This window comes from Nannobrachium achirus (assembly GCF_963921795.1).
Source record: "Nannobrachium achirus genome assembly, chromosome: 22".
Classification (NCBI taxonomy): Eukaryota; Metazoa; Chordata; class Actinopteri; order Myctophiformes; family Myctophidae; genus Nannobrachium; species Nannobrachium achirus.
The window spans coordinates 18,834,100-18,860,131 of NC_137829.1; the positions used below are offsets into that span (position 1 = coordinate 18,834,100).

Genomic DNA, 26,032 nt, shown 5'->3' on the forward strand with positions numbered 1-26,032 from the left:
CGTATTACGACAATGTTTATTTGGAATGGATCCCCATTAGGTACCGTTTGAATGGCAGCTAGTCTTCCTGGGGTCTAGTCTACAAAATATGTTAACAATGAATTACATACTATAGGCCTACCAAAGTAAAGTCAAATTACATCCTCAGTCTCAGTGTATAGAAAAATTCTTTACATCATTTGGTAAACAAAGGGAAAACAACCAATTAAAATTAAATAGACGAACTGTCATTTAAAGGAAAACTAGGTAACTTTAAGACTATTATGTACAGTATATACATTTTTAGTCATTTCCTTTCATCAGTAACTATATTATTGTGCTGGGAAAAGAAAGACACATCCCCTGGCTGTATTTCTGTTCTGTTCCATTCTTTATGTTGACATTAAATGTCAACCGAAACAGTGGAGGGACATTTTTGTCAGGGGAGCTCAGCAAGAGCTCTTAATTGCTCCCTTTGAACTTCAAAGGGGTTGTGCACTAAGATAATTGATTGGGCCATAAACGTGTCAAGTACTCGTTAGTGATCTCTCGAATCAATGAAAGCATCAAAGACATGCCTGTCATAGAGGGGAGGGGGGAATGTTTTTGTGTACACACAAGCTTGCCTATTTTTACTTTAATCTGAGATGTTATTAAAATGTTGTATGCCAGTCTTCGGTGGCCTCTCCAGGTGTCTGTGTAGCAGGTAGACGATGGCATCCTCCACATCTGGTCAGAATATTGTTCTATTTGTTTCCACCCACTGCTTTGCTATTTTTTAAGTATTTTCTTGCCCATACTGTGATGTTTCTTAGTAATTTGAACATACAGTAATTAATATGCTAACTTTATTTGGATACTTGACTAAAACTAGCTCATATTTTGCCATCTACTGGTCGGCTAGTTTCCTTATTGGCTAACTATATGTTTTATCAGAAAACTACTTCTCTGATTGATCTACTTGATGTACTTGAATAGGTATAGGTATCTGATTTACTGTTAAATACCTGGTAATTAATTAGGGGTAATGTTTGTCACCAGGCTTTCTCACTACACTGTAGCAGTGGCGTCAGTTCAGCAAAAGCTAGGGTATGGCAAAGATGGCAGTCCGCATGCGCACGTGCAAGAAACAATAGTATTCTGTCCGTTTTTTAACCAGGTTTCTATGTTTTCTTGGGCTGGGTAGGGCAGCTTGGAACTGTTGTTCAAGTGCAGCTAAACTTGGCATGTTAGTAAATGTGGCACAATTAACATTCTAAAACGGCAAGTTCCATTCCTTGATTCTGATTGGCTGGTTTCCCTTTAATTGCTGTGTTATGTGAGACTATAACCCACACCTTTAATCAGTTTATAGCAAACCCAGGTGCGTTATTTCTTTCCTCAGTGTTGTGAAGCTAGACAAGAGAACTTGATTGCAAGTGAAGGGGAACACACACACCCCCATTATTTTCAAAGAACGAACCCACACCGGCAGTGTCAGACGCGCGCAGCCGCAGGTCTGCTGCCTTGCCTGCCGCACCGATACGCCGCTGTTCTATTTTTCCAACGTTGCATCGCGGTGAACATTTTCTCCCTTGGTTCTTCCCACCGGGGGAAATGGATGTGCTGTGTGGCAGCGCACCGCATCCAGTTGGTGTTACCGCGCTGCACTTCACGTGCATCAATACCGCGACGCGACGCTACGCAGCCGCCCGCGTCTAGTGTGTGCTCCCCTTAACAGGTGTGTTGTTTCTTCAGCCTGGCTGGGAACTACTTTCTTGTAGCTGGGGACAACTTTCTTGCAGAGCAGACCTTATAGTGAATTATTAGTGACATAGAACAGTTTTAATTGGTACATGTCTATGATTTTTCATGTTGCCATATTGTTGCCATTTTAGAAAAGTAATAAGCCACGTGAGGCTTGTGGTTACCTGTGGTTACCGGCTGAGAGGGTTGGAGACACTCGGCTGCACCTTGTGTCTCCCTACGCCTCTCAGCCGGTGTAAAATACCAGGTAACCACTCGCCTCTTGTGGCTTATTGCTTCAATAATGCATGGCACCTGTGCAGCTGACCTGGGGATCCTGTACCATTTGCAGTGATGGCTGAGTGGTTAGTGTCCATACCTAGGACTCCGGAGGCCCCAGAGGTCGCAGGTATGATTCCCCGCTCCAGCTATCACTGCTCCCCTCCCCCTCGCGCTCCTTGTGGGCAGCACTGGGTTCAGCTGGGTTAAGCTGAAAAAAGCAGCTGGGTTGGGCTGCGATATCTGAATTTCCCTCGCGGGAGGAGTAGGTAACTATTTTATTTTTTATTTTTATTTTGTCAAGATGGGGAGAATACAAATATAATTATAATACCTTGTTAAAGTGACCATTTTGTTACATTTTGCTTTTGTAGTTATTTTACTGTAATTTAACAACATAATTACCAGCACAGATAGACAAAGAGACATTCATGGATTTATATTTAAAGGTAACTTTTATTTTCCTCCCTGGACCCAGGGTATGGCAGCTGCATACCCCTGCCATACCCAATTGATGCCCCTGCACTGTAGCTCCCTCTAGTGGCTGTTACTCACTCATGAGGAGGATATCATCCAGAAGGAAAGGAACTGACTGATGATGATGCAGACATCATCAACCTCCAGCAGCTCCAGGTGAGTCAGCCCATTGACATCACAATTTACATTTTAGGCATTTAGCAGGTGCTCTTAAGGACAGGTAATACACCAATACAATAAGCAAGGTAATACATCAATACAATAAGCAAAGTAATACATCAATACATCAATTGCATAGAAATATCAATCCAGAAAGCACCTAATCAGTAAAAAAAATGTTATATAAAACCTAAGAATCCTATCTAGCTTTCATGTTTCATTGAGGGTAGGTGAGTGCTACGGTAAGTGCTATGGGTTTAGGTGGAGTCTGAACAGGTGAGTCTTCAGGCCTCGGCGGAAGCTAGGGAGTGAGTCTATCGTTCTAAGTGCGACAGGGAGTTTATTCCACAATGTCGCTTCACGCCTCCCACCTTTGAGGAGAACAGAAAGAGCGAGAGTCCATGTGAGTAAAATACAGAGAGTAAAAAGAAATAGATAAGTGGTTCTTCTCAAACATTTTTCACGTCAATCAAACTGAAATCTGAAAAACTAAAATCTATTTGAATCCAAAATTCTTCACAACCGTTTCAAGATTTAGCAGATCTATCATTGTTATGAGTTGTGAGCTTGTACTGTAGATATTCTTTTTCCAGATGGCCTAAGTATAAAACAGGATTAAAGTTAAAGTGATCATGATTTTGCTGGGGTCCTCTAGTCTGGATCACTGGGGTTCCCGGGAAAAAGAGAAAGACAGACAGAATATGTACATGACACATTTATGTATTTAGTTGTACTGACTCTGACCTCTAAGTACTTTCCCAGGGAGGGTTGCTTATGGCGTCTTGCTGTGTCACCCTTTCTTGCTTTTTTTGCTTTTTTTTGCTATTTGTGTGTGACGTGACACGTATATGAGCATTGAATTAAATTTTTTGGACACTTTATGTATATATTCTTTTGTTGTGATAGCTTTTTTGACACTTTATGTATATATTCTTTTTTTTATTGTTCCTTGCTTTTTTTGGACTGTACACAACAGTACTTTTTTCTCTTTCCTTCTTCTCTGTAACTTGTAACCTTAAAACTGCTGTGCTGCCTCTGGGCAACTGACTTTCCCTCTTGGGATAATAAAGGTATCTATCTATGGCAGAGGTCGGCAACCTTTTTGAAATGCAGTGCCATGTATTTATTTTCTAGATAGTCAGTGTGCCATGTCAACATACATTTTAATGACATGCCATCAAAATTCTGGCATATTTTGATTGTCAGGACGTTGTTATAACGATCATTAGACTCCCTCCCTAGTCAAAGTTCAGAATTTTAATGGATGTAGAATTATGTGCAGGATGTAATTTGTTGCAAATTAGGTGACTTAATTTAATTGACCACGTTTAAAACAATATTTGATTTTAAAATATGAATCCTCTCTTTCACACTTCTGCCAGTGTGCCAGTGATCACCCTCCCCTGTGCCAATGTTGGCACCCGTGCCTAAGGTTGCCTACCCCTGATCTATGGGGTAACAGGGGCGTTAAAGCCCTCTTGCGAGTGCTGCAACAGGGGTTGCAGCACTCGCAAGAGGGCACCGAAAGAGCTCGTCTCAACCCTTCATGAGCTCGAGGTTCGGCTGTTTTTGGCTTTGGAATGGATCCCCGTTAGGTACCGTCTGAATGGCAGCTAGTCTGCACACACAAATGCACTCTGTCCAGATGCCAACTTGTGCCTCGCAAGCAGAGCGTGCCATGAGGTGCGCTCACCACTGCCATCACTGCTTTTAAAAAAAAAAATAATAATAAATCCCACCCAGTGTGAAGTGAGTGGTGCCTTTTATTAGTTAATTTCAATAAGCTTTCTGCAAAGCTTGGCCAATGTCAAGCTCTGCGGGACAGAAATACGGACAGACGGACGGACGGACGGACGGACGGACGGACGGACGGACGGACGGACGGACGGACGGACGGACGGACATACTATTATGCTCATAGCCAGATGTAGGAGTGGTTAGCAATGCTCAAAACGGGCACAATTGTCTCAAAAATGTAATTCAGGGGTGGCATGGAATAAAAAGTTATTTACAGGAGTGACCTGAGCCAAAAATGTTTGCTGTAATCCAACTATACCCTTCTGGAACAAATCACTCAGCATGTGTATGTGTTAACATTTATCAGTGTTGGAAAACTTTGATGATGGAGAGGACCACTGTATTTCCACACTCACTCCAGGGGGCCACATTGCATACTGGTGCTGTCGACAGAAAACATCTTATCTCCATATTTGAATGTAACTTGTTTCGTAAATGAATGTCCCACTCCATCATTCTACTGTCTCAATGCGACACGTTTTCTGCTTGTTGTAGACTGTCTTTTTTTAATACTCAATAGTTATACTCAAATGCATTTAGTTATACTACGATATGTTAACTTTATGAACTTTAGTACAAATAAGTTGGACATAAAAAAGACAATACACTTTTTATACTAGTCATAAAAAACTACTTGTATGGACTGAAGTAATTAAAGCACTTAATTTGGCAAGATTAAGCATGCAAGGCATCGCATTGCGAGCTAGTAGGGATTGAGGGACTGAAAGTGGGACTGAGTTACTAGGGCCCAAGTTGGAGGGGCCTTAATTATTGTATAGGCCTACTTTAGCTATTGAAAAATAAAATAGCAGATATACAAGCTCACAGCACGGCACTGAGTGCAGCGCTGCGAGCTTGTAGATCTGCTATTTTTGAGTGGTGAAAATTTGTGCGAATCTTTAACTATATGTATTCTTTAAGCGAACATTTGTAACTAAAACCTTGCCTCTGGGGGGTCCCTGGAACTAAATATTTTGAGATGGGGGTCCGTGGCCAAATACATATCATTTTGGGGGTCCTTCACATGAAAAAGTTTGAGAACCACTGACATTCAAAGACTTTTCACGATTTTTCAAAAATAGCAGATCTACATGCTTGCAGCCGCGCTGTGAGCTTGTATATGAGCTTGTATATCTGCTATTTTTCAATAGTTAAAGCACAAAATAATGTGTGTGTGTGTGTGTGTCCCATGAAGAACATTCATGGGGGGCCCGCAGTGAATCCTTGTACCCAGGGCCCAGAATGTGTTGCGACACCACTGGCTATAGATTGGCGCAAACAAAAAAATAAAAAAATAAACACAAATAACTTTTTGATAGATAAATAATGAACACTGAACTTTTCTTTATTTAACCACATTAGTGTATAAGCCCAATTCAAAACCTACAATCTCACAGCGTGTCACATTGCGACACATGAGCTTGCAGATCTTTTTGTTCCCCATTTCACCCCCACCATGTCAACATTGCGACACATGAGCTTGTAGATCTTGTTTTCCCCCCATTTCCCCCCCACCACCACCATGTCAACACTCCTCCTGTTGGTAAACTCATCATTCAGCCTCTATATAACAGACAGTGCATTGCACTAAAAAGTACCTCTTTACGCCTCCGTTCACCTTTGATAGCGGTGTCTGTGTGCTGGCAAGCACGTTACCATATAAAGACAAAACCTCTTTCGTTCCTCTTTCTGAAGTGAAACGTGTCACTTCCTTCCTCGTAGATTTGAATAGATGCGCTGAGGCCGCGCTGCACCGTGCACTGTGTCATAACGGGGAGAAGCGCTGAAGACGAGCACAGCCAACCGTGAGCAGAAGAGCGCAGACAGAAGACAGGACCCCACCACACAGCCAAGCCAGACCCAACTCAACCAGCCTCCTCATCTCACCTCTCAGGTAACGAAAGATGATGTGACATTGTCCGTCTCGGCCCTAAAGGCCTTGCAGAGCAGCCCTAAAGTGAGACATTTACCCGAAATAGTATGTGTGTAATGTGAATGTGTGTGTGAAAGAGGGGGAGGGGGTTATAACTTTGAATAGGTTTATAGGTTTCAGCAGATATGAGAGAGAGAGAGAGAGAGAGAGAGAGAGAGAGTGTGTGTGTGTGTGTATAAATCAATGTGATTGCACTTCCCCTTGACGGTACACTGTAAAATCCTGAGTGCTGATTTAACTCAGACATATCGTCCTGATACAAGGTGATGGTATTGTAAATATTTGTGAAATAATGATAAATGGTAATAAACCCAGACCTTATCTACTGTAACTGCAGCTCACACTGCGTAGATTCTCAAATTCTTCTACATAAAGAACGGCAAATTATTAAGGCACCCTGGATATTACCTTGTTAAGAATTTGGTTTAAAAAAGGGGGGGATTTCAGACTTAAATTGGATTTTGACCCACCAGTTTGTCAACCAGTCGTGTCAAACCAGACAAACCAGATACAACGTTCTTAATAGAAGAAGCATGGGAACCAAAAACAACCACCCCCAATTGTATAGTCATATTGTATTAATATACTCTTCCATACAGATTGGGCAAAATAACATTGTATTCACAAACAAAAAAGCTACATAACATAGTAATAGTACAGCTTTAAAGGAACACTTTGAGCTGAAGCAGAACAGGGCCCTGGAGAGAGGAGAAGTGTGACCATAATGCAATGAGCTCAAGAGGAAGTTTGTGGGCAGCCTCTGTTCAACTGCTAACAGAAAAAAACACTAATCCAAACGTGTGTTTAAAAAAAGAAAGAAAAAAAAACTGTTATGAGAGCTTTACATCGACTTTGATGTACTACTGTGAAGGGATTAAGACGCATTAGGTAACATAATGAGACAACAAAGCATATTGAGCTTATGCTGCGATTTGCCATTGCCTATGCAAATGTTCTCATGCCAGCTCTAAACCACGGCAGATGCCATCTTGGTGATAAGATAAAGCACTCACTCTGCTGTTTTATGGTCCACATTACAAGCACCTACTGCATGGTGTAAATTACTGTTATGAGTTCACTCAGTCCTTTATACCTGGTGCAAACTTATTTTTTGTTTATTAGTTTTTTAGGGGCCATGCAAGTATTGGGCCAGAGTTAGCCATAGAGCTAATTTGCATCTGTGGTGTCTGGGCAGGAAGATTTTAAATACAAATTACAATGCAAACGATACATGTATGTATAAAAAAAAAGAACAATACAGTTAACACAGTTTACAGACAGTAAATCACCTTAAAACAGCATCATGCATTACATACTGTATGCTTCATGTTGGTGAACAGTTGGTTCCATACAAGGGGTTAGATCAGTAGTTGTCAAGCTTTTTCATGTCAAGGACCCCCAAATTAATATACGTTTGGCCGCGCGGGGCTCCATCTGAAAATGTTGTTGTGCCAGGGACCCTCATACAAGATTTGTGTTGTTAAAATATTTCCAAGTTTTCAGATTTGTTGTTTTGTTTTGAAAATGGCCATATCTACAAGCTCACAGCGTGTCACATGATGAGCTTGTAGATCTTGTTCCCCATTTCCCCCCACCATGTCAACATTGCGACACATGAGCTTGTAGATCTCAACGCGTTGCATCACGGCACGGTGTGAGTTTGGGGGTCTGAGAACCACTGTTTTAGATTAGTGTGATGTGACATTAAAGCTGAGGTTGAAGTAAACACAAGTCAGTTTCAAATAGTATTACACTTTGTAATACTGTTCTGAAGATTGTTCCCTCAGCCCTATGTTCTCTCAGTTTAGGATTAGGCTTAGGGTTAGTGTTAGTTTTGAGGGAACATAGGGCTTAGGGAACATACAGTAGGTACGCTCCTGTTGGATCCCAATTTACCAACATATTATTTTTCTGAATATTATTCACAGATGCATTGCACAGTGACACTCAAATGTCTTGTTGTGAGCCTGTATAATGACAAACAATTTTAACAACATTATCATATCTGAAAGTCTCCTGTTTCTGTAGCGTGAGGTAGCTTGATGTACAAGTATAAACCGTGGCGTGGACATTATGTATGTCGCAGGGACTTAGAGTACTTACCTCCAATCCAACCCTTGGCTGAGTGGCAAGCAGAGAGGCACTGGGTAACATTTTATAGTCTTTTGTCAGTATGACTTTGCCAGGGATTGAACCCAGACCTCCAAATATCAGGGAGGACACACTAGTGCTGGTGATCAATAGTCATTGACAATTCAGTTTGTTAGTAATGATATTTATTTTTGGAACAAATACTTAAATACTGTAGCAACGTATAAGGATCTTTACAGATGCAAAAGGGAAAAATAACTGAACATAATGAAAGTAAGAATAATGTACATTTTATGCTTTGTTAACTTTATCACACTTTGAAAACCAGTGTTTTTTCTGTACTGTAATAGTTTTCCTTATATACAGTAAATACACTGTCTGACAGCAAAGATACTGGGTGTTCATGGTTGTAAAGTAGTCAACTCCTGCTCACTGCGCACGTCATCAAATTAGTAGACTAGAAAACCCAGAAGTCCTTCTGCTGGCTTGGTTCAGGCAGACACAGGTTGGTGTGTTATTGTACACCAAGTTGGTGGGTTATTGTAGCGGAATACAATAATACTGTATCTTTTTTTGTAGGACGCTGACATTTTGGAGTCTGAACAAAAAGAGCTAGTTCTAAGAAGAATAGATAAAGAATAAATAAAGAATAGTGACAATAACATAACTGAACTCTCCCACTATCTTTGTGTGGTTTATGCACATCCATACCGGCATAGGTCAGTCAGAATCAGCTGAACATTTTAACCATTATTTTATGCTTCAACTATTAAAAAATTACAGATATACAAGCTCACAGCGCGGCACCGAGTGCCGTGCTGCGAGCTTGTAGATCTGCTATTTTTGAAAAATTGTGAAAATGTGTGCAAATCTTTGAATGTTTATATATTTTTAAACAAATCCTTATTTCTCTTGGTCCCTGGAACAAAATATTTTCAGATGGGGGTCTGCGGTCAAATACATATCATTCTAGGGTTTCTTGACATTAAAAGGTTTGAGCACCGCTGATCATAGAAACATTATGTTTTTCAGAAAACCATTAGGATTTAGAAGACATTTTTACGTATTTATTCAGGCCTAAATGGGGTAAGAGTGCAGTACAGTGAATCATACATACAATGAATCAATCATCAGAATACTGAACCAAAAAATGTCTCGTCCATCATGTGAACACCAGTTCCTGCACGTCATGTGACCAGCACTTCCTGCTCTTCTCTGAATTTCTTCATACAGTGCGTTCCTCGTATGGATGTGTGAAACCTTTGCCTCACGCTTCTTGCATCCTGTTCTTAAATGATTTGCTAACATAATATGAAGACTGCTTGAAGTGTTTGTCTGCAAAGTGAGAAATCAGTGACTCATATCGTACACAAGCACAAGTCTGATTGCTGCAGTGTAGTCAGTAGTCACAGTGTTATTATTATTATATATCTTTTAATTTAATCAAAAGAAACTCGACCTGGCACCGATGCTCACTGAACTGGAGACTTCCTCAAACTAGGGCGTTAACGACTTGTGATTTTTGCAAGTCGACTCAGTAAAGAGTAAAAAGTTAAATTGTTTGATGACATCATCACATTGTTTTGGCGGGGGGTGTGAATGGGGACAAAACCCGAAACCATGTGCTTAATTCCTTTGAAAAACACAGTTGGAAAAGGAGAGAATCATTCTGTCCTTGACAATAAGCAATCCTACTGTTTGAATGCTGTACACACGCACACATGGAGGGAAAATAATATTTGTTTTTAGTTTTTTCAACTTTCGTCTTTCCCTGGTGGGAGTCTTGTGTACTGAAGTCGACTTCTTGGTTAATAGAAATATCGGTTATAAGCTGTGTTTTTACAGGCCAAAAGAAAGGTAATGATAATAATCATATGAAGCCTCCCTTCTCTTTCTCTGGTAGGAGGTTAAACAGGAAGTGCTAGAAGGACAGAAATTAGAATTTGTGTAATTCATATTCCGTGACACTCAAAGGTCCACACACCAGGAGCGTGACTAATAAACGATCCGAAAATGCATCATTGAATATTACCTGTGTTCTGGGGAGGGAAGCTGTGCAGGGCTGGGGCTCTGCAATTGCGTTCTTCAATGGTCACAGTTTATCTGATCCATATCATTATGTGTGGTGGCACAATGGTGCATTGCACTGACTGACCTCTACAGTGGCAGCTGTACTGTATGTCATGATATTTAAATACCGTATGTGCAGCTGTTGTGTTGCGATTAGTCTAAATTGGTAGTTTGATTATTTATTTCACAAAGGTTTGGCACCATAAAGTTAAGTATGTTTTTATAAGCCATAGGAATGTGTTATATCACCTATTAAGCACAGCTCATTGTGTAATTAACTACTTAAACCCTAAATGAGTCTCCCAGGGGTCTAGACCTGGCCTGCTCCTTTTTTTCCCCTTTACAGCAAATCTCTTCACTGAAAGAAATCTACAAGCTCACAACTCGTCTTATGAGCTTGTAAAGTAGATTGTTTTGGCCTTACTGTTCACCCCAGAATAGGGACACTGGGGTTCAAGGGTTTAAACTAAACAAACTTGTTCCTCTGTTGTGGTGGTTTCAGATCCTGCTGCTTAATCAGACTTTCAAGATGGCTGCCACCACACCGATATCTCCAGAGGAGGTGGAGGAACTGAGAGAGGCTTTTTCTAAGATTGGTAAGAGAAGTTGACCAGGAAAAAGTGCACAAGAGACCTGATTATATTAACTTTACTTCTTCTTCTAAAACCACTAGAGAAGAAGATTCCTTCATGTCTGCCACACTGTAACAGTAACTATACCAGTTCTGCAGATAGACAAATTGTCCAATAACATACATACTTAAAGGTGTAGTTCACCCCCCAAATGATTTTTTTGTTCTATTGATTACATCCAGAATCAATGGGGGTAAATTCATTGTTATCAAATTATTGTCTTAGGAATGTGACAAAAACTCAAAAATATTATTGAACTCAAGTCTCCATGGCGTGAGTAATCAATAGAAAAAATGTCATTTTGGGGGTGAACTAGGCCTACTCCTTTAAGCCCTGTATACTTCATCATTGAATAGCAAAAATGTACTGTAAGTATTTGTAGGTTTGTCACCTTCATCACAGATTCACAGTACACTCATCCATGACCTTTGACCTTTTCATTAAAGAATCAAAAGAAAAACTATCTGCAACATTCACAAAATGTCCTTTAGGTACTCTTTATTAAGATCGGAACGGGCAACATACAATGTGGACGTGTTTTGGCACTGGCTGAGGAAGTCTCTGCTGAAATGCTGTTATAATGCTGTTGTGAGTGCTGCTGATTTGTGTGTTTGATTAACTTACTTCTGAGCTATGCACTCAGTAAGTGACTAATTGGTGAGACTTGAGTTGCGCTCGCATTCTTCTGGAGTTACTTTTACCTTTTCGTCTCGTCCCAGATGTGGACAACAATGGCTTCATCAGCAAAGATGAGCTCAACGAGCTCTTCAAAGCCGCCAACCTGCCGTTGCCCGGGTACCGTGTCAGGGAGATCATTCAGGAGCTCACCAAGACGGGAGACCAGCTCACCTTCGAACAGTTCACTGAAGTATGTTACCTTACCTTTGTTACACATGTATCGAAGTGAAACAATTACTTGATCTAAATCAGGGGTATTCAATGTTTTCAGGCCAAGGACCCCTTAGCTGAGAGAAAGATGAAGCAGGGACCCCACTACATATTGTATAAATGTGCGATAAAGATTTTCATCGATTTCATAGATAGATTCATAGACTTGTTTGACAGCACTGTCATCAGTCTGTTAGATTCATGTTAATGTGTATTTTCAGACATTTAACCACTTAAATCGTCGATATTTTGTAAACTTGACCTTTCACTTTGTACTTGGTCTGCTCTTTGTTTTACCTCTACACCAAAACTGTTTGCAGAAAATAGGTGATCTACAAGCTCTCAATGCCTCACAGCGCGAGTCATTGAGAGCTTGTAGATCTGCTATTTTTGGCTAAAGTTCTCCTCGTAATAGGGACGCGAGCGTTCAAGTTGATTATTATATTCATTATTATATTGGGTTGGCTAGACTCTTGGATAAGCATCCATGTCCTGCACGGAAGCTCCACCTTAGCTTTGGTTGAACCTTAAGTTGTATTATAGATAAGTCCATGTAAAGGTAACTTTACAACCCAAGATTCAAGTTCAACATTTCTTTAAGCAGCTATTTCAAGGGCATTTGACAGGGACAATACAAAAATCAATGTTTCAAGATATAAAAACTTGAAATTGTTGCATTGTTTATGGGGTTTATAGCTGAGGCTAATTTGCGACCCCAGTCCCTGGTTAGGCCTTCTATACAAATACCTATACCTAGGAAAAATAATCGATTAATGTGGGATCCAAATAATACTTTCATCATTCACTCCTTTTCCACACCCATATTTCTGCAGGACAATAAAACACTAAGTCCACATTTAGGTGACAGTCTCCCTTTTGTAAGTTCAGTTCCACCACTGACATTTTTAGTCCAGTCATTTTGACCATGAGGTTTGCGTGTGTTTTCTTGGTGTCCGTCCTTTCTTCAGGTTGTTCATGGACTGAAGAGCTCAGAAGTGTCTAAAACCTTCAGGAAAGCCATCAATAAGAAGGAAGGAATCTGTGCTATCGCGGGAACATCTGAGCAGTCTGGCACACAGCACTCTTATTCAGGTCAGATATCCATTTGACATTCATTCAGACATTAGGACACAAGCGCAATGTTGTAACGTTTCACAGAGGAAGTGTGGTTGTTCTTCAAACATCACTAATGAACCACATAACGATTGGCTTACTTTATCTTCCTGTTTTGTGGTATAATCAGCTTTTTCATAGACTTCTCATTGGTCAGATATTGCTTCAGTTGTATACCAATACTTACAATTACATTTTCCCTTCTACAGAGGAGGAGAAGGTGGCCTTTGTCAACTGGGTAAACAAAGCCCTGGAGAATGACCCAGACTGTAAGCATCTTCTACCCATGGACCCCAGCAGCGACAACCTGTTCACTGCAGTGGCTGATGGCATCCTTCTATGGTAAACTATATGAAAGCTTTAAGTCTCCTTTTAGAAGAATGAATGAGAACCAGACAAAATGGCTCTTCTCACAGACTCACACTACAAGGACTACGTGAACTGTGCAGTGCTGTGAAACATACTGCATATCTCACAGGTTCTGGATTAGTTTCCATACACTATGGCTCTGTTTCTCAGAACCAAATCTGGGCCTTGCTCAGTCGAGTTCTGGGAACCCACAACTGAGAACTATACTTTCAAAAATAAAAATAACCAATTCATTACGTACCTCCACTTTCAGGCGTATTTCTGGTTATTAATGAAAACGTACGTGAAAAAACATCACAGAACTTCACAAGGTCTGGAAAGATTTAGGTTATGGAAGGTTCTGGCTTACCCTTCATAATGGAACAGAGACATTATTGAACATGTTTTTTCTCTTGCTTCTGTTTAGTAAGATGATCAACCTGTCAGTCCCTGATACCATCGATGAAAGGACCATCAATAAGAAGAAACTCACACCCTTCACCACACAGGTAAAGCCTAGTTCAGACTGGCAAGACAAAGTCAGGGTTTTACATAATTATGTCATTTGTTTTTAAAACCAAGTATGCTACAGCCTTAACTGTGGGTGGGTGGCACTTTATCGACAAGCAACATTAAATAAAATAAAAATAAAAAAATGTTAACTCCAAAAAGTGAATTGGTTCCCTTGTTGAATTGTTTGATAGTACTAGTAGATAAACTCACAATTTACTGGTGTTTAATTATTATGCAATGCAGTGGTTCTCAACCTTTTCAGGCCGTGAGCACCAAAACAATCATTTTTTAACTGGGGACGTGATGAGTGAGTTGAGTGAGAAAACAATGTTTCACGTTAAGCTAATCATCTGGGGACCCCCCAAAATAATTTGGGGACCCACAGGTTGAGAACCACTGATGTAATGGACAGATCCAGCCCAGAAATCTGAATGACAGACAGTCTTCAAGTCATATATTCATTCAATCATGTCCAGCCCTATCATCACTGTCATTCTTACAATCGCAATAAAGGCAAATACTATGTTGTGATTGTTCCACTTTTACCGGTGCAAATTTACAGACTCTCTGCAGCAGACGATAGCATTCATTTGGAAGAGATCAATGTATTCTGGCTTGAGGGACTATTAAATATAAGTCCTCTGCATGTGATCCTGTGCTGACCTGGATGTGTTCCCCAAAACAGGAGAACTTGAACCTGGCTCTCAACTCCGCGTCGGCCATCGGCTGTCATGTGGTGAACATCGGAGCTGAGGACCTAAAGGAAGGCAGGCAGCACCTGGTCCTCGGTCTACTGTGGCAGGTCATCAAGATTGGCCTGTTTGCTGACATCGAGCTCAGCAAAAACGAAGGTGTGTGTGTGTGTGTGTGTGTGTGTGTGTGTGTGTGTGTGTGTGTGTGTGTGTGTGTGTGTGTGTGTCCATTTGTGTGTCCCCAAATGCAGTCACCTGTAGACACTTAACTGCATGTTAAAATGGTTGAGTGTAGGCTTTTTAGGTATAAGGTTTCTCCCTCATTCCTTATAATCTGTGTGTAACAGTGACTCATAAAGCAACTTAAATAAGTTGTATGCTATGCTATTACCATGTCTCAAAATAAGCTTCAATCATTGTGTGTGTGCAGCTGACTGCATGAAGCCTTTCCTTGTGCATCCTGCAAGCAGGCCAAGGAAGTAAATCCCTTAATAGTTTTCACATATATTTGTGTGAATTTGTTTAGGTGATTTTCTGTCAGCGTTCCACACTGACATCATCAATATGATGTCATCCATTTGCACACTCTCAAGAATCCCTCCACTTTGGTCACGCTAGTCAGTGTTGGTGGGGGGGAATCGAACGCCTCAGTTGGGATTTTGCAGCTGAGGCGAAGATACTGAGGCAGCAGAGCGCTTTGTTCGCGCCGCCCTGTTCACCTCTTTTGTGCCGTTAGTCATGCCTTTGCATTGACTTTCTAGGTACCGCTCCGCTCAAACTAATATTTTATCTTTAGATGGGCACACAACTTTACAGTTACACATATTCACTTATTTATAAGTGAATATAAGTGAATATTTTAATTGCATGTGTTTCTGGGAGCTCTAGGATTACATGGGAGAGTGTTTTTTGCAGGTCGTTCAGTCCGAGTGTATCAAAAAGGCACCTTGGTTAAGGCAGACTGAAGCTTGTGATTGGCTGCGCGGAGGTGACGAAAGTCGGGGGGGGCGGAGATACACCTAAACCTAACCTTAACCCTAATCCTAGCCTCAATAAAACTATGCCTAAACCAAGCCCTAACCCAGCCCTAACCTCAGTAACCGTGACGCGGGTGATTATCTAACTTGCCGACGCAGGTGAATGTTAACCTGGTGAATGTTAAACTGGTCGGACCAACAGTGCTTAACCGAGGTGCTTTTTTGATACACTCGGACAGAACGACCTGCAAAAAATACTCTCCCAGGATTACATACTGTAGAGACATAATATTTTGTTTTAGATCGTATCGTAGCCTCTGTGTATCGCGATGCATATCGTATCGATTGTGAGGTTGTAGGCAATACCCAGCCCTATAACAATACCAGGTATACAGTATGTCACATTTAATGTGCATGTGCTCTTATATGCAGCTCTGATCGCCCTGCTGCGTGACGGGGAGAGTCTGGAGGACCTGATGAAGCTGTCCCCAGAGGAGCTGCTGCTGCGCTGGGCCAACTATCACCTGGAAGAGGCTGGCTGTCCCAAGCTCAACAACTTCAGCTCTGATATCAAGGTAACACAGGAGGATATTATATTCCAATACACGATGGAAGTATATACAGTATAATGCATATGGAGATCCTTGAAATGAAAAAAATGTTGAGAGTCACAGTGTAGGCATTTAGCAGACATCTGCAACATATCAACACATACAGTAGGACTAACACTAATGAATCACCCTTGAATCTCTAATAAGTAAGAGACAATAATGTGTGTTTAAATTGCAGGACTCTAAGGCTTACTACAACATACTGAACCAAGTGGCTCCCAAAGGAGATGATGAGGGCATTCCACCCATTACCATCGACATGTCAGGAATCAGGGTAAGTGTTTATAGATAGGCTAATTACCAGGCTTATTAAGTTAATCAGAACATTATTTAACTCTATAGCTCAGAATTGCTACAGTATAGTTCACGGCACCACATTATATTTAGTGATTTTTGTATACACTTTGGCCATCCAAACCTATAATGGAAGTCAAAGGGGCTCTGATAAGGTTGCCCAAATGTACGTCATATGATGACAGATGTCATAGGTTGAGTGTTTGTCTTTTAGCTTTTAGCTTATAGTTCTGCTATTGTTGCTATTTTTCCGTGCCATCGTTGTACGACAAAGCATAAAATAGGGCCCAAGTGGTTAATCAATAATAATAATCGTTTTAGAGGATTTTTTGTTCACATCGATTTACTTGATATAGCAGAAGACAAAATTTGCAAAACAATGCGCTTCTCAATTAAACAATCGATAGAATAATTGCTAAGAATATAAATCGATAGTAGCTGCCCCACATACAGGACCACATTGGAAATAAGTGTCTCATTACACACTATGGGCCCTATTTTCGTCCATGCTAAACCCTTAACGCCTAAACTTCTTTGCCTTTTTTTTGCTAGTTTGATTTTTTTTTAAATACATCAAATAGCCAATCTATATCCACACGTTGTGAGCTTGTAGATCAGCTATTTGAACTATTTAAAAATGTTTTTCAAAATAGTAAAAAATGGCAAAGACATTTAGGGGTTTAGGGTTTAGCATGGACGAAAATAGGGCTCCAAGTCATCTATCCTGGTTATAAGTTATATTGTGTTGAACTTGTATAATTCTTCTACCGAAGAAAATCAATCAATCAATCAATCAGTCAATCAATCAATCCCATTGCAGGAGGCAGATAACTTGCAAAGGGCAGAGTGCATGCTTGTCCAGTCGGAGCGACTGGGGGCACGGCAGTTTGTCACAGCGACAGATGTGGTGCGCGGGAACCCCAAGCTGAACCTGGCCTTCGTGGCCAACCTGTTCAACAAGTACCCAGCGCTGAAGAAGCCAGAGAACCAGGACATCGACTGGAGCTCCATCGAGGGTGAGCGGAGCGCGTCTGAGATGCTCAGATTATAGACCAATCCACACAGAGCGCTGCCCCGAGTCGCGGTGCCAAGCGGTGCCGCTTGACGTTGTCGCTTTATTAATCCCCAAATTGTCTATCTTTCTTTTTCTACGGTTTGGACTTTATTCCCAATCAAAAATCACATTTGTTTGATTTTTTTTTATGAAAACAACATTTTTGAAACAATGTATTCTTTTTACCAAAGAAATCAAAATCGAAAATCGACTTTTCTGAGAAATAAATAGGGATTTTATTTTAAGGCCAAATCGAACAGCCCTAGTTTAAGTTATTTTTAAATAAAGTTTTATTTTATTGTATTATTATAATATGAGAGGTATTTGTCAGGAACAAGATTTAATACATAGAAACATCCAAATAAAACGCACCCACCAATGCCTCTTCATGCTTGTTGTGCTGACAGATGATTGACTAAATTGACAATAACTAAAAGTAAAGACATTTCCTTTCATGTTATTTTAGTTTGTTTTGTATGTGCGCAATATCATTTCTTCTCAAGTCTAGCTTTTATTTGTATCCATTAGTTTGGACTCAGGTGGTAATTGCTTAAATCAGCCACCCACAACAACACAGCATCTCATCAACTTGACTAATATAATGTCCCATGGGGATACAGCAGTCTTTTCACCATGTTCTCTTCCTGTCAGGTGAGACCAGGGAGGAACGCACCTTCAGAAACTGGATGAACTCACTGGGGGTCAACCCTCGTGTCAACCACCTCTATGCGTAAGGAAGGAAGGACCCTCTTTTATTTTCAAGTCATTTCTTATCTAGGGCAGGGGTTCTCAACCTTTTCAGGCAGCGACACCCCAAATAATCATATTTGACGAGCACATGGAGTTGTAAGACTTGAGGCATTACATTTTGTTTAACACGGTTCTATTGTGAAAATAGCAGATCTACATGCGCAGCATGTAGATCGGCTATTTTCACAATTTATGCCTCTAATATATGTAATATATGACGTGGTTTACTGGTGCCACTAAAAACTCTCCCTTCATTTCCTCATAGACTTTCACAAAAATATTTACAGTATAACAATTATGTTAAGCCTAGAACCAAGCCACCCAGGATGTCAGTGAATCATGGCCATGAAACCTTTGTTTCTGTGAAAATAAAAATGTGAAACTCGCTAAACAAAGGGTATTTATTAAATGTAGTATATAAATAATTAAATATTAAAATATGTTTGTATATAGGATCAAAGGTTTTATGGTCATGATTCACTGAGATCCTACCAAGCCATCCATGTAAATATTTTTGTACATTTCTATGGGGAAAATGAATGGGAGATTTTTAGTGGCACCAGTAAACCACTTCCGCTGCGATGCTTTATAGTCATATCAGCCTAATGTTGACCTTTACTAGTGCTATTTTGACACTGTGTGCATGTGTGTTTGCAGAGACCTTGATGATGCATCAATCATCTTCCAGCTCTATGAGAAGATCAAGGTTCCAGTAGACTGGAACAGAGTCAACAAACCTCCCTATTCTAAACTGGGAAGCAACATGAAGAAGGTACAAGAGAATCTAGACGTGAAAGTGTTTATTACTTCCATGTTTTGGCCTTGGAGGAGAACTTATGTGAGCCTTATAATGTACATGCCAATAGTCACAATGATGACATGAGCCTGATTTATATATTTTAGTATAAATTTATACTTCAGGCTTGAATGAACCTTGACAGGGACATGCAGAGAATGTTAGAGAGGCAAGGGCTGAAATGTCTAAAAGGGCCTTTTGTGAAAATAGCAGACCTCCAAGCTCACAACGTGGCACGCTGCGACATGTTGCTTGTGAGCTTGGAGGTCGACTATTTTCGGTACCACAATAAACTAAGCATAATCACGTCAATACTGGAGATGTGGTGTAACGGCATGGATCTCTACGCAGAGAGGGCAATTATTTCAACATAAGATGCTGCATTCAAGTTCAGGAGAGTTTGGACAAGCCAATTCTGCTGCCTTCAGTTATGACATGGAAAGGGGGGGGGGGGGCATTTGCATTTCTTTAACCATAATAAAAACTACATTCATGGTCTGGAGAGGACACTTTTTACAGACGGGTAAAAGGGCAGGGGCTCTAGCCCCCTTTTATGTCTATGTGTGCACGTGCCTGAACCCTGACACGTTCCATGTCTTGCAGTTGGAGAACTGTAACTACGCAGTGGCACTGGGGAAGAACGAGGCTAAATTCTCTCTGGTGGGCATCGCAGGACAGGACCTCAACGAAGGGAACCGCAAGCTCACCCTGGCACTCCTATGGCAGCTCATGAGGAGGTAAAGACAACTTCCTAATCACAGCGGAATCCAGGGTGGTACACAATACATTGAACTTTGAGAGTTAATTTAACCACATACACCCTATATACAGAGTTGACGAGGGTCCACCTGGTCAAACTCTATACTTGGTCTGGTCCTTTTTTCCCCCTCGCCAAATCTCCCAGCTGAAAAAAGCAGATATTTTTGGCCCATATCTCATTACCGATAATTTTCCTGGTCAAATCGACTGATACGTATACTGATATTGCAATACAGAGTGTCTACCTTACAACTGTTATACAGTAACTCTGTGAGATGCAGACTTGATGCAGACTTGTAATAAACAGTGCATTCTTGTTACCTGATTTATTAGGCCTACTGATGCACATATTAGTTCAAACAAAGTCAATTAGTATTTTCTAATTTGTTGACCTTTTTGAACGTTTTCCCAGAAAACACTCTCAGACCTGATCATCACAAAAGGCTTTTCAGCTTCACATTCACCATTCACATAAAACAGCTATATTATTTTGATAACGGTTCGATACTGATATTGCATTTTTAAGGCTATTCATGATCATGATACTGATATGATGACTGTTTTTTTGTGCATCCCTACCCTGCATTGCCGGCAATATTTACAATTCAGCTGTCTCCTTTCCATGGATCTGCATCTCCATTCTCCATTTGCTATATGGATATGCATTGGATTGTGATATTAAACGATAAGATAGGCTACTCTTATACGGAACATGATGCTGTGTTTGTCACAACAAGCACAGACATAGCCAACCAGCAAAAAGTTTAATTTAGACTAGACGGTGACACGTTAACTTGTTAGATCTGTTATTTTTGTTCAGTGAAGCCATCCAACTGTAGTATAACCACGTCTCAACTCAGTATAACCAAGTCTCAGCACATAGTTTGAGCTGCGCCGCGTTGTGAGCTTGGAGGTTGGCTATTTTCGGTGCTTGATACCACACTGAACTAAGCATAATCAATCAATACTGGAGATGTGGTGTAGGCCTATGGCATGGATTTCTACATGGAGAAGGCAATTCTTTCAACATAAGATGCTCCGTTCAAGCTCAGGATAGTTTGGACAAGACAATTCTCTTCTCTTTAATGCTGCCTTCAGGTATGGCATGGAAAGAGGACAGTTGCATTTCTTTCACCATGGTAAAAACTGCATTCATGGCCTGGTCTGGAGAGGGCACTTTTTACAGATGGATAAAAGGGCAGGGGCTCAAGCCCCCTTTGATGTCTATGTGCCTGCTCTGTTACTGAACGCTGTCCGTCTCCTCAGGTACACACTGAACATCCTGGAGGATCTGGGGGAGGGACAGAAAGTCAACGATGACATCATCGTGACCTGGGCCAATGACATGCTGACACAGGCGGGCAAGCCCACCATCAGTGGCTTCAAGGTGAGCTGCTGCTTCTACTGCTACTCTCAGTGTGTTGTGTTTGTTACTTAGGCTTGTTTATTTTTCTTGACCACATTGTTACAATTTAGACAGATCCTATCCACAACTTTCCAACATCCCATCGTGCATTGTGCAGAATGTGCAGGCAGCTTCCGGCGCAGCAGCCGAGAGTGATCTACAAGCTCACTGCTGTTAACCGGAAGTGTCCTGCAAATAATGCTACAGTAAATTCGCGCGGAAACAGGTGGATAGTTTCAATGTACAGATTATTATTTTAACTTTAGACTGATGTTTGTTCTTGGGTTACTCGTGAATGATCCTAGTTCACTGAGGCACTATGCTGTCTCTCTGCATTTCATGTGTGTGCTCTGGTTAAGAGCATCTGATAAATGCCTAAATTGTAAATTGTAGAGGATGCTGCCCTCTTCAGGATAATGGCTGCATTAACCAGTGCTTCAACATGTTGAATAGCTGTGCACTTCATTCTAGGTACACTCAGGATTGTTACTGTGTATGCTTAATATTTGCTTTGTACATGGGCGGGCCTGTCTAATCGCAATTATTTTACATCACAATTATTTTGTCATAATCGTCATAATCGTTTCCATGTTGAAAATGTCATACATTTTCAAACATTTTCAAAAATAGTGGAAATGGCAGATCGACAAGCTTGCAGATCGGCTATTTCCACTACCATTGTTCTTTTTTATGTATCAAGTTGTCAAATATGTCAGTAATTCCTTTGTATATTTAGGTTATGTGTGATATCTGCCATGTGCAACTTCAAAGCCTTCAAGCCAAACAGAAATGTAATTGTCAATGACAAAAACACAATTAAATCGTTAATCGCAATTATTTGAGTGACAGTTAATCGCCATGTAAAATGTCATAATCGTGACAGCCCTATTTGTACAATAACAACTTGTGTACAGTGTGTATCCATCAGCGCTTGATTGGCGCCATCCGCCCTGGTTCTTACAGGTGATTTACTGTATACTACGGTATATGCATGTTGCACATTAAATATATATATATATTTGTTTAATGTGTGTAGGATGGCGCCATCAGCAGCAGCATGCCTGTTCTGGACCTGATCGACGCCATCCAGCCTGGCTCTATTCGCTACGACCTGCTGAAGACGGAGGACCTCACAGAGGAAGAGAAACTCAACAACGCAAAGTATGTCTGGGGTTTCTTTTATTCTTAGGAATTACATTTTTTTGGGGGGCTGTCTTAACTCATTGAGTGCCAATCCCGAACTAGTTCGGCTTTATTAGCGTATCGTAGAGTGCCGATCCCGAACAAGTTCGGCTTTTAAAAAAAAAAAAAAAAAAAAAAAAAAAAAAAAAATTTTTTTTTTTTTGAAAAAAATTTTTTTGAATTTTTTTTTTTTTTTTTTGGACCCCATCAAATCTGGTGAACATGATTTCAATCGCGATTTTGCATGTTCCACCCCCATACAACCCCATCTAACATACAGGGCAGCCATTTTTGTTTACATTACATGTAAAACATAATGGCGATTATCTCAAGAATGCCTGAACGGATTTCCAATCGGATTTTTTTGTTTGAAAGCTGTGAACAAACTGCACAAATCCACTCCAATGCAATCCAGGATTGCATTGGATTTTTTAGAGCTCATTCTTCTCTGTTTTTTCCCATGCATGAGGTGTGCAAGGTTTAATCATGGCTAAGTTGACGAAAATAAGGCTTCTAAAATGCTTGGTAGCCAATAGCTAACTTCAAGCTAACTTCATCCTCTTCCTGTACATGCACAAAGGAAAGTGTCCTTTCCTTTGTAAAAAAAGTCATGGCTCCAGGGCTTGGGCATGCATTACCAGCATATCTCTATTATTCTCTAGTCACTGGGCGCCCTCTAGTGGTGATAGGCTGGCACTCAATGAGTTAATAATGCTTAATGTTTTATTTAAAGCACTTTGAATTGACTTGTTGGAATATGCTATACAAATTATACACTTGCCAAAGTTGCCATGCCTTACTTTAAAGGACAACTTTGTTTCTTTTACAACAAGGGTTCATATTTTAGATTGTAATTAGAGTAAAGAAAATATGAGTGTCAAAATGTTTTCATTTATTGCTTTCTATCGTTTTAGCGATTTTAGCCACTTTGATTTCAGTGGGTGGGGGCATTCGTGCAAGTGGCTAAATAAATATGTATTTTTAGACTCGATAAGCCGGCAATTTCTTTATTACTATTTACAGTAACACTACTAGCCCCCATAAGTCACATCTGTCCATGAAAGATTGCGGTGCGTCTTTGGAATTGGCTTATTGTGTCTAAAAATACATATTTAGCCACTTGTACACATGCCCCTACCCACTGAAATGAAAATCATTAAAATCACTAAACGATAGAAAGCAGTAAATGAAAACATTCTAACACTCATCTTTTCTTTCCTCTCAAATATGAACCCTTGTCCTTTAAAACAGAAAATCTCCTTTGTTTGCCACCACTATACAGTGTATTCTCTCTCATTACATTTTGCCGATAATAAAAGTAAACTAAATGTAGTAGTGCAGTTTTTAACGGCCCTCTATCCTTGTTATTTTGTTGCCAGGTACGCCATCTCCATGGCGAGGAAGATCGGCGCCCGAGTGTATGCTCTGCCAGAAGACCTGGTGGAGGTGAAACCGAAGATGGTGATGACAGTGTTCGCCTGCCTGGTGGCACGTGGCATGAAGCGATAGAACAGCCTCATATACAAATCGGTTATCACCAGGATGTTGTGATACCAGAAAGAAGGTTCATTCCCACCGGACTCGATAAGGATAACCATAACCATAATGATGTGTCTGCGTCAATTATGGCGGCTTTATCGTTGTGGTGTGGACACTGCCATCCACTTCAATTAAAAACAATATTTTTTTTATCGTTATCGTTATCTTTATTGTTATCACGTCCAGTGGGAAAGGGCCTTACATTGTTACTGTCGGGCAGAAACCTTGTATCATATTCAAACTTTTTATGTTTTTTTTTATTTTTATCTTTGTAAATTAATGTCCGACCTTGTATTGTCATACAAGAGTGCTGAGCAAAATAAAAGTGGTTAAGTCTATCTGTGGGTCTTATAAATATTTTAGCTTGTGTTTAAACTAACTACAGTATAGTGGATCCATTGGAACAGTTAGTTTTTTTCCATTTACTGAAAACGAACCGTTTTTGGACGTACAAGGTTTCCACCCGACAGCGATGATATGATAAACAATATAAAATGGCGGCAGTGGCCTATAAAGAAGATACTGTCCAAGGAAGACCACGTCACATGAAAATTCAATGTGTGTGGACAGAATCACTTTGTTTCAAAACCTTTATATTGTCAAAGATAAATTTAAGAGGACATAGATATGTGATCTTTACCCTAAGTCTAAAGGCCCATTCCCACTGGGCGCGATAAAGATAATTATCTGACGTCATGGTTTGAAATCCCAGAAAGTGAGCCAAGCTATATCGTTTACGGCTATCGTTGTGGTGTGGATGATGCCATCCACTTCAATTGAGAACAATATTTTTTTAATCTTTATCTTCATCTTTATCGCGCCCAGTGGGAATGGGCCTTTAGTTACCCTTACAGCATTGATGTACCATTTCCAATGGCACTTCTGAGATTAGAAGGAGCGTGACAGGGAGAGGAATGCTCTCTGCCAATTTAGAATATTTAGCTACTTTACAACTTCCACTCATTTATGCATTCCAAATGATGCACATATTTGAAATAAAGATGTTTTCTATTAAACTGTGCTGATTTGTTTCTCAAAGCGTGGCTTCGAGCAATGGTTCCCAAATGGTGACAACAACCACATGCCACAAATCATGAATGCATCGTCCAATTGCAGTGGAATGCACAATCACGTTGAGGAACAAATGCCACCATTTTAACATTGCGCCACCAGGAGGCCGGCTTTTGCAAAAAATACATTTTATATTAGTCCTACAAAATGTGTCCAAACATCACACAAATCTGTACACATTATCTCAATAGTCAAGTGATCAAGATGGATCTGTTTGACTTTTCATATTCTATCTTCCGAACATTCCTGGCCCACAATAGCCCTTTTTCTATCAGTACTTTATGCACACTCATTTCCCATTACAGAGGCAAATTCTAACCCCTAAAGATAATGTTCAACCTGGCATCCCTATTCTCATTAAATGTTTTCACAAATATAGCCTATCTATGGGGCTTTTAAGCCGTGACATTTTGTAGGCAGAGGAGAACTCTGCCCCCAGAGCATTTTCTGTCCCTCGCTATTTCAACAGATCCGAGACAAAAATAACGACTAAAGTATAATTCTAACACTTTCCTTTCAACAACAAAGAGAAGAAAAATGTGTAAATAGTATAAATAGCAAAAAGATTCACGGAAACTGGGGGCAGAAATTCTCCTCTGCCTACAAAATGATGTCATACTTAACAGCCCCTAGCTCAACTCGTTGCAGCCTATCTATAAGCTCAACACGTTGCTTATATAGCTGTGCCTTGAGATTTACGCTGGCACAGAGTTTGAAAACTGCCGGTGTAGTGTAGACTGTAGAGTTCTCAACGAAATAAGGCCCGGCCCGAGGCCCTACACGGCCTAACTAATTGGCATACATTTTAGGCCCTACCCGGCCCGAAAACGTCGGTCGGGTTTGGGTATGGTCGGGTTCGAGCAGAATTTGAGAACTCTAGTGTAGTGTACGTACTGTA

The 26,032-nt window shown here is 40.5% G+C and overlaps 1 protein-coding gene across 1 annotated transcript; it reads left to right on the forward strand.

Annotated features, from left to right (window-relative positions):
* The first annotated feature begins 2,513 nt into the window (after positions 1-2,513).
* lcp1 (lymphocyte cytosolic protein 1 (L-plastin)) lies at positions 2,514-24,978 on the forward strand. Its single transcript, XM_080753322.1, has 17 exons — positions 2,514-2,616; positions 6,139-6,310; positions 11,013-11,106; positions 11,862-12,010; positions 12,999-13,122; positions 13,353-13,485; positions 13,919-14,000; positions 14,690-14,855; positions 16,106-16,248; positions 16,463-16,558; positions 17,399-17,594; positions 18,284-18,362; positions 19,040-19,154; positions 19,782-19,915; positions 21,204-21,324; positions 22,379-22,503; positions 23,904-24,978. The coding sequence occupies exons 3-17, from the start codon at positions 11,040-11,042 to the stop codon at positions 24,031-24,033; spliced, it is 1,860 nt and encodes a 619-aa protein (XP_080609448.1). The 5' UTR covers positions 2,514-2,616; positions 6,139-6,310; positions 11,013-11,039; the 3' UTR covers positions 24,034-24,978.
* Positions 24,979-26,032: the final 1,054 nt, after the last annotated feature.